We start from the raw sequence: 10,258 nt of genomic DNA on the forward strand, positions 1-10,258 counted from the left end.
TACACGACACATGTGGTTCTGATGTTGTCTTACCAAAACTTGAAGCTAATCAACAAAGCTACTTTTTGGTGGTGGAGAAAAATATATTATGTTCTGGAAAAAATGTTGTGTCCTGTTATGTGTTATGTAGCTTGGGTGCCACGAACGCAAGATTTAGTACGCTGTGAGGTTTATGATCACTCAGTATATTATGTGTCGACTATTTTTTACATTTTCTGGAATTGTTTTGGGGGTTGACCCACACACACACAGGCTCACAGGTGATACATGATGTTCCTTTTCCAGGAATTGAGAGCCTGGTTGTAGCTTTTTTTGTCCATTGAGATTGTGTGAGTACACATATCGACTGCTCAGTGGAAGGAGACTCCGTTATACGTCTCTTTTCAAAATGGCATATCGTAACTGTTTCAAGCAATCTACTCACTTCCAAATTTTGAGAATTTTCGATGTTTGCACCTTTCAGCATCACCGAAATGCAGTTTTATGGTCGAGGCTTACAATTTTCTTGCTTTTCATGATTCCTGATAGGAACAACACAACAGAAATTAAAGGGTTTTTTGTCTCTGGTGGGGAAAAGTGTCAAAACGGAGTTAATTGCAATGCTTGTGATACTGACAATACGGTGGTGTCTTGACGCCAAGCAGTCGATGTGTCTTTGGGCACGTGTTGTGTCAGACAACATGGCACAGCAGTGACCCCCTGTGTACGTGTGGTGTTTTTTAGTGCAATGTGTTTTGATGAAATGTTGGTGATTTTTCCCTTGTGATATTGTGTGATGGTAGAGGAAATCCTCCGCATTTATTCTTGAGAAAGGTTGGGATTTTTTAATGAAGTTTTTCTTATTTGATATGATAGATCTATGTCTCGGGGAATTCCTTAGATCTAGTTGTGCGGGGGGGGTAGTTTTTACTTTTTTGTGTTGTGTGGAAATTACTTGGGTAATTAGTTGAAAATCATTATGTTTGATGAATGCATGAACTATGAAGAAATTCTATCATCTGTGTATAAATTTCGATAAATAATTATTATGGTTTTCAAATGTATGCAATAAGTAGATCGGGCATATTTCCCTACCAGAAGAAAATGTTTTTGCTTATTAAAAACTTTTCTGAACTGAAATTTCTCAGCTTCTTTGTTATTCTTTATATTTTTTTTGCCCGTGTGGATATTTCAGGTTATCTTTTGGAACCCATTTTTGGCGAAATCAATCATTGTTCTGATAACTTGTTATGAACTGCTGCTCGACATTTCCTTCTTTACAATACCAGTTTTCAAGAATAAAGTTACATTACAGTAGCCTCCCTTGGCTTCTGGGGCTTTGGCTCCCACTTCTTCTTTTCAGTGTTGGTGTTATCTTAGTCAGTTGATTGTGAAATGTGGCACTCACTACTCTGGTTTGCTGACTATAACAACTACTTCTATTACTAGTGTGGCAGGGGGTTGGAGGGTGCTACTGGTAGGTATTAGGTCACTGCATTAAATGCATGGAGTGAGCACATTATAGTTAAGTTACTAAAAGCTAATGAGCAATAAGAAGGAAAAGTGTGTGTTGGTAGGAGGGTGCCCTGGTAGGTCCTATTTCCTTTACTTCTAAAATGTTATTTCTGTCTGTCTTACTTTACTTTTTCCCAGCTCTAAATGACCATTATTGTGTTAATGTGCCTTTCTTTTAGTTTTAGTTTTAGTAGAGGTTTTACAGCGCTCGCAACTGCGTAAGGTCATATGAGCGCCAGAAGATTAGAGGTGTTACAAGAGAGTAACAAACATAAAAAAGAAGGAGGGGAGAAAAGGACGATAGGTGTTTGATAAGAAAGAAGAAGCAAACCACGCCAGAGCTCCCGCCAACCACCCACTTGTGCCTTTCTACTCAAACGAATAAATAAAACTACTTATGTATTCAACTTTTTCTCCACTGTGCGGGTGGTTGACAGGTGCTCTCGTGTGGTTTGTTCTTCCTGTCCAATCTAACATCCACCATCGTTATCTCTCCTCCTTTCTTCTGTGTATGTTACTCTTTAGTAATACCATTAATTTTCAGCACTTATATGACCTTATTGTGTTGCAAGTGCCATAAAAGTTAACTTTAAAAAACTCATTGTGTTGTTTGCCAATTCTTGTTAATTACTTGGTTCTACTACCGACATCTAACATCAACACAGTGCTCATATTTAGGTAACATTTTTAAGCAGTTTAGAAAATACATGTAATATTTAGGCCTAATGTAATCACAAAAAGTTTTTGGAGATGACCAAAGCACCAATTTAAGTTAAATTTGCTTTATTTACACAGTGATAATGCTTAAAAATCTTCTTTTTTTTTCCTATCAAAAGACATTTGTCTTTCTCTTAGGCCATATCAAATATATATTTACTGATATAATCCCCCCCCCCCCCCCCCCCCCCAAATAAATAAAAGGTTTCAAACGTTTAAGAAAAATTACAACTGATTTGATCTTCTCAATCTTTATGAACAACGGTTCAGAATATGAACGGTCAAATAGTTATTAAGTACTTGGGACTTCTCTCGCCTAAATACCTTACTGACCCAGACTTGGCAGCACTTAGTACTCTTACATAGCTCAGCCACATTGAGCCTGAGAAAGGTAGCAAAATGAGATCTTCAGTAGGGCTTGAAGATGCTCATCAGTAAATTTAGATCTGGACTTAGACTTTGACTTAGTGGGTGGTTGGCAGTTGCTCTGGTGTGGTTTGCTCCTTCTTTCCTATCAAGCGTCTATCGTCCTTATCTCTTCATTTTTTTTTTTACTCTCTTGTAACACTTCTCATTTTTGGCACTTATATGAACTAATTGTGTTGCAAGTGCCGTAAAATATTTACTAAAACAAAAACAGCATCCCTTTCCTGAGGGAGACTCCAGGGTGGATCTATTTTCCTTATGCACTCTGTGGCTACTAGCGTTTTGAGATTGCAGGACTACGTTCTTCCCCTTTCTGGCAAAAAACTTGATTTCAGTTCCCACATAGTGAAGATAAGATGGGCGTCTAGTGTCTGGTGGAACAGTTAGGGGATTCGTTGTCGCACGCAGAAGACCCGAGTTCAATTCACAGGTGCTGAGCAAATTTTATCAGTATCTTGGTCTTTCTGCTGCGATGTTGTATCCCTATCAGCCTGGGTTGGTCGGGACAGGCAAGGTTGGAAAGCCCCCCTCCTAAATGATCTAAACTGTGTAGATGGAATAAAAACACCCACATTTTAAAAAAAAGTGTTTTTTGGCGGGTTTGAGATTCCAGATCTAAGGAATGCTATATATTATAGTGGAACAATTTCATCTTGCCCATGCAAAATATTAGTATGGTGACAATACCCGATGCAAACTGAATTTTCAAGAAAACATCAGTTAAAACACCGAACCAACTGTACCTCAACAAATAACAGACACAAAGAGATTGCAGGCTTTTTATACAATATTTATTGTCAAGAAAAAATACCAAATGGAATACAATACTGTGACATGAAAAAGCTAAGCGCATTATACATTTGTGCCAATGTGACAAAAAATGCTTCTGCACATGGAATATATAAATGTAAGAAAAGTTTTGATAACATTATCATCATCAGATGACTTGCCTCATGCCATATGGCATTGTACATGTAGCTCATTCAGAATGTCAGATACAAACATATTACTTGAAAGTACACACACAATACTGAATGAAAACAAAAGTCTGATTGAATCAGTCACATGTATATATATCATAATAAAAAATCTTCTTTTGTAACCCAAAGACATGCACAAATCTGACAAATAGGTAAAAGTATTGGAATGAATATTTGCTGAGAGTACATTATAACTTGTGTAATGTAGCAATGATTGTAGTGTGTTGAGACAGAGTCAAAATTAAGAATTAAGTAGAAAAGAAACGGTCACTTGGTGACGGTCATTTTGATCTTGGAATCCGAAAAGAAGGCAAAAAAGATAGAAACAATGAGTGGGAGAGTAAAGAAATTGTTCTCTTATTTGGTATCCTTTATGTGTTTGAGATAAAGAGAAGCCCGTGACCTTGGTCAAAGATATTGAATGATGAAAAAAGCTCGACAGACAGGAGCAAGCAAAGGGAAGTAGAGATGAGGAACTTGCCAGAAAAATCAAACACAGAAATTCCTTCTAAGCACCAGCATTGTGTGCAGAATTTTTTTGGGGTTTTACATCAATGTTATACATAACATGTTTTTGTAGTTCAGATGTACATTTTAAAACATACGCATGAATTAGGATTATGTAACTTCTGTTGGCATCTCAAAATATCAAGTCTACACATTCTAGTCAAAGTAAATCATCAATGTCAAAAAGTTCAGTCAGTACCCAAAGCATGAAATTATAATAATAACGCAGAGATACTTTACACTAGTTCTCAATATACATTGAGTATCATTTTATTCAGCAACTTTCGTCCGCATTTTGATAATTTCCCAGGGGATACAAAACAAACTCTAGTCAAGAAAAAATCTGTTTCATAGTGTGTTATGACAAACACTATGGTTGAAAAGCATGTATTTTAAAAAAAATGTTTTATTAAGTTGTGGAAAAATATAGCATATAATATCATCCAAATTAATTTGGAATACATGGACACCAATTTAACTTTTAAGCAGAGAGTCTACAAAAGCACCAGTGGAAATACTTATCCACATAAAACCACTGCTCCAAACTATCCTTCTTCCTCCATTACTTCATTCAAGCTGACTGACAACTTTAAGACTCGCTGAGCTTTTGAGCCTTCGCAGCTGCTTTCATTTCCTTCTTGGCGGCCTTCATATCCCTCTTGAACTTTTTCTTCTGCATCTTCACCATCATGTGACTGAGCACGTGGTACAGGCGGGGAGGCAACTCCAAATCGTCATCGGCTCCGTCTACGGGCGTCTTCCCATCCCAGTTGTACAGCTCGGTCTTGGCGAAACGGCGGAATCCATGTTTACCAAGCTGTTCGGGGAAGAAAAACAAAACGAACGATTATTACAAACTGAACCAGGACGTTTAGGGGAAAAACAAAACAAACAATTAATCACAAACTGAACTGTCTATTGTGGCTGCAGATTGTGAGTGGCTTTTTTTTTTTTCATTTTTCTTCTTTTTTTTTTTTAAGAAGGTCCTTTTACACCTCCATTAACACAATTTAGGTCATTTACGAAGTAAGCTTCCATCTTGCCTGCCAGGCCCAACCCAGGTAAGAGGGATACAACATCCCAGCAGATAGACTGAGATACTCAATAAAACTTCCCCCCACTCAGGAATTGAACTCTGGTCTCCTGCATGCAACGGCAAAGTGCCTACTAACCACACCACAGACACCAGTGTACCGTATGTAGCTTACTGAGACAACATTCAAACTAGTGTTTATTAGTATGACAATGTGGCTTATCAAAATACAGGGATCAAGCCAGTGTCATGCAATGTGTGGATTATTAACACAAGGTACAGGTAAGCCAGTGTTTGGCAGAATGTTGCTTACTGACAGAGTTGAGCCATTTTCAAGTAACATGTGGCCTATCCCAACGTTAAGCTAGTGTCCAGTATCATGTGGCTTTATAACAACACTGATCATACATGGATATTGTTTACAAAGGCACACCATTAGCTGGGTTGATATCATGTGGAGTATAGAGCAGCCGGGTGGCTCTGGTTTGAATCCCAAACTGGGCGTTCTTGAACTCTGGTCGTTTTCTGAAGTTTTCATGGCTCTCAACCCAACCAAACTGGCTCAGTCCTATCTATCGGAGACTGACGTTAAATTCCGAGGTTCTGCCTCTTAAATAAGCCAATAGTATAGTGTTGATGGAGCGTTAAAATACCCATACACTCACATATACAATTGTTTGCAAAAAACATAGCAGACTTTAAAAGTGGGTGGTTGGGGGGTGCTCTGGTGTGGTTTGCTCCTTCTTTCCTATCAAACATCTATCGTCCTCGACTCCCTTTTTTCTTTTTTATATTTGATACTCTCTTGTAACACTTCTAATCTTCTGGCGCTCATATGACCTTATGCAGTTGCGAGCGCCGTAAAACCTCTACTAAAACTAAAGACATTAAAATTTGATAGTTGCACACATTATATCAGATAGATATGGCAAATTAATCAAATTATTTACCATTCTGCCACCAAACATTTCGGCATCACTGTCACTGTCACTTCCCTGAGCAGCTTCATTCTCTGCTGCTGCCCCGGCAAAACGAACGTTCCTCAGCGTGGTTTCTTTGTCCAGTCTGAGACGTTTGAACGAGGAATCCATCTCCATGTCTGTGTCCGGATCAGAGGTCAGAGCAGCTGCTCTGTGTTCCTCGTCGCTGCTGGTGATGCACAAAGTTTCAAAGTCTTCATCTCCCCCCTTCTGCTGCTGCAGCCATTTCTTCTTGAAGATCTGCAGCCAGCGACGATAGCGGTCCTCTCCTCCCTCACTCCCTTCACTGGGTTGAGAGTAGTGTCTGCAGAGGTAGCACTTGGTCCAGCAACGAAATTCCATAGGGACTGTATCCTGCAAGCACAGAAGAGTGAGATCGCCAAGGTTATGGACAACAATTTTAACTTAATGAATGAACAACATTAGATTTTATTACATAGTCGAAGAGGAAGTATACCTTCCATCGAAGAGGATAAATCAATGTATACAATAATTACAACTTAAACTTAAAACATGTTGACAATTTGAAAAATAATTTTTTTAAGTACATGTATAATGTATATTCCCATCCCTCCTACAGGGACATGATTCGACATACACACCAACCCCCCCCCTCCCCTCAAAAAAAATATAAACAAACAAACCAAAAAAAAAGCATACACATGTACCTTAATTAAACTCTCCCATCCCTCCTGCAGGTATAATCAACATGCACATAAAAAAAAACAACAAACAAACAAAACAAGCATACACCCCCCCAAAAAAAACAACACAAAAAAACAACCCAACAAACAAACAAAAACAGCTTACACACACGTACCTTAAACTCTCCCATCCCTCCTGCAGGGACGTTAACTTTGCTTGAGGCCACCTGTCCTCTCCACAGGTGCCATCTGGGCAGGAACTTGTTGAGCCACTTGCCGTAGTCCTCTGGGATGCCTTTGTCCTTGGCACCTTTGACCTCATCGCTCTCCGAGTCTGTGAGGTGAGCGGGTCGAGTGGTCGGGATCTGGTGCTCCAGTCTCCAGGTGAGAATAAACTGCTTGGCCCAGGTTCGAATGTGTTTGGGTACCTGGCTCTACAAGAAAAAGGAGAGAGATTGAAAATGTGAGTTTTTGATGGGATACCTTTTATTTAGTGAGGGAGGGCGAGCGTCTATTGTAACCTTGAAATATTCTTCTTGACAAAAAAGCTGAAGGCAATAGAAAATTGTCGCGATAGCAGCCATATTTCACAAGGCACAAATTAGGTAAATATACTTAGTAAGCAAGTTTATTCAAGGTTTAAGGCCACTGGCACGCATCACACCATATAAAACATTTGTTAAATAAAATTTCCATAATAAAAAAGTACAGAATGTGCACATAGATCTATATCTCTTATCATTATCATGGGTCAAATATTGCATATTTCTGTTACTCGGCCAAAAGGAATAGAGTAATAAGATTTATGAGTAACAGTAACATTGAAGAGAAGACCACAAAACAGCTTCCCTCACACCTCGAAATATAAGCTTTAAAATATTCTACAGTAAAATTTACTACTTGACTTCCTTCTGTATGGTTTTCTGTCTCCTAACCACTGGTCTTAACTTAATGGGAGAGTGTCATATTATTGCTTCATTCCTGTCCATTTGCTAAATGATACAAAGATATTTCCTGCATAATATTACAGATTTTCGTAAAGCGCACAGAGCATGCTGTCAATGCAATTGTTATCATTATTATTATTGTCATTATCATCATTATTTTTATTATTATCACTATGTACACTTACAGCCAAGTGGTGCAGTTTGCCACCCATCATGCCTTTCTTGCCGCACTTTCCTGGTCCACGTCTGCCCATGCCATTCCAGAATGGTCCAGGGTGACCTCTAGCCCCTGGGTGGCCTCTGCCCCATGGGTGGCCTCGGCGTCCCGGACTGCCACAACGAAACTCTGGGGCCATTCTCTTCCCGTAGCGCCTTGCCAGGTACCACCAGACCCATTTGCGAAATTCCACTGGCACAGACATCTGATGAAAAAGTGGCGGAGGGTGGGTTAATACACTTTTGCAAACTGTGAAAATCAGTATTTTTTATATTCCAAAAAATGTCAAAAAACTAAATCTGTAAATAAACCTGTATGTGAGTATACTGTTCTCTTAGTAAAGCTCATACAAACGCGTAGTGTGAACAGTATGTGATCACAAGTCTAATACGTTGGTACTTTATTCAATAAAAGATCTGAATAGTACGAGTACGTAAATCATGTTTTAGGTTTTTTTGTTTGTTTCCAGAAGAGTCTGCGATAAAATCTGCTGAGTGAGTATATAATAGGATAGCACTTTTTTGCATCTTTGATTTTTAGTTCGACTAATATAAAATAAATTCCTATGGACATATAATGGATTTACTTTTATCCTTACCAAAGGTCTAAAAAGAAGATCAAAAGCTAAACTTATGATATATGTGCCATTCTGTTGCTGCTGTATCGTGTGCATGCGTATGTATCTCAACAAATGACTTACCTTGATCGTTACCATGCTGTCTGCATCATCACCCTCAAAGTCCTTCGCACCATGCTCTGTGGAGACCTCCGTCTCCCAACGCTTATGGAACTTGGGCAGCACCATGTCAAGCCAGACAACATAAGCCTCTGGTACACCCGCTGCCTCCTTTGTCACGGTCTTCCCTTTTACGTCTTGCTCACTGTCGCTGGTAGTCGTGGTAAAGTTCTTGAGGTTTTGTTTGCGCCAATTGTGAATGTAAACCTTTGCCCAGCGGCGATGATTCACAGGTACTGATTCCTGAACAAGAAAAAGATGTAGATCAGTTGAGTTGTCTAATAAATTGTTGGTCTTTTTGTACTTATATTTGTAAGGCCCTTGCGACATAGTGAAATTTAACAAAAATGCAATTTCCACTCCTTGCAACTGAATTATTATGAAAACATCCTATAACATCTGATGATTCCACTAGACAAGTAATTTTGAAATATTCTTATTAACAAAAAATATTACTTTATTTGTTACTGTACGTTTAACACTGCACAGATGAGTTTGCTTTACTGCTTTACATTGAGCCTGAAAGCATGTTTCCCAAAAAAAAATTTTTTTTAAATAATATTTCAGACTTCAGAAATAATACGCTTTGTTTGTTTGTTCGAGTAGGGGTTTTACCGTACTATTCGTACTATTAATTCAGTTTTGGTCAAGAATGATACGTAAACGAGTCAAGTTGATCAAATACAAAACAACAACCTACCCTCAGAGCTCTCTTCCAGCCTCGTTTGTCACAGCCTTCCTCTTGCTGACCAGCACAAGGCCCTTGGTCCATCCCTCCCTGGCCAAAAAAACGACCAAAAGGCCAAACACGCATCTTAGGCATTTCCGTCCATTCGACAGGGTGAAACATAGGGTGGGGCCCAGGGAAAGGCCCGGGGTAGGGTCCGTGGTGGTGACCCCTGCCTCCCATCCATCCGCGGCGTCCACGTCTCCCATGCATCATCATGCCCGGGTGGAACGGAGGGGGTGGGGGAGGAGGTGGTGGGCCATCAGGGTGGGGGAAGTCAGGGTGGTCCACAGCTGTCCAAGACACAGCTCTGTCATGTCGACCCTGAGGAACCTCCGTCCCTTGGTCATTAGTAGGTCCCTCCTCTTCCTCCATCATTCCATCTCCATAGACAGATTGACCATCAGTAACTGGAGAAAAAAAAAAGTTGAGATTTTAATTTTATACCCAAGTTCTATATTCACAGCTAATGAGCAGGTCATTTAATAATCATAACGAAAACGCAGAAAAAAATTATTATTTGGAACTAAATTACCAAAATTTTAACAAAAATGAGTCTGTATGTATGTATGTATGTATGTATGTATGTATGTATGTATAGTATAGTATAAGGTTTTAGTTGCAGATTTTAGGAAAATATTTAAATTAAATTAAATACCATGCATTAGTCAACTTATATCTCTTGCTTGAAATCTTGAGAGAAGACAGGGCTTTATTTGCATATGTAAAGAAAGCACAAAAGTTGTACTGACACCCACTGAACCTGAATTTTCTTGAGATTTAATGTAGGCTACTAAAAGTTAGGGTAATTACTATGGTACTCAAAATGAGCGTTTGTTAAAAATAGCGT

The 10,258-nt window shown here is 39.1% G+C and overlaps 1 protein-coding gene across 1 annotated transcript in view; it reads right to left on the reverse strand.

Annotated features, from left to right (window-relative positions):
- Window positions 1–3,409: 3,409 nt before the first annotated feature.
- Window positions 3,410–10,258, reverse strand: part of LOC101862794 — a gene marked incomplete in the record, with an annotated part of 9,733 nt that continues 2,884 nt past the window's right edge. Inside the window, 6 exon segments of the mRNA XM_005097422.3 lie at window positions 3,410–4,941; window positions 6,108–6,491; window positions 6,958–7,215; window positions 7,914–8,150; window positions 8,646–8,924; window positions 9,382–9,818. Coding sequence (XP_005097479.2) covers window positions 4,714–4,941; window positions 6,108–6,491; window positions 6,958–7,215; window positions 7,914–8,150; window positions 8,646–8,924; window positions 9,382–9,818 — 1,823 coding nt within the window.

Source organism: Aplysia californica, unplaced genomic scaffold, assembly GCF_000002075.1.
Source record: "Aplysia californica isolate F4 #8 unplaced genomic scaffold, AplCal3.0 scaffold00154, whole genome shotgun sequence".
Lineage (NCBI taxonomy): Eukaryota > Metazoa > Mollusca > Gastropoda > Aplysiida > Aplysiidae > Aplysia > Aplysia californica.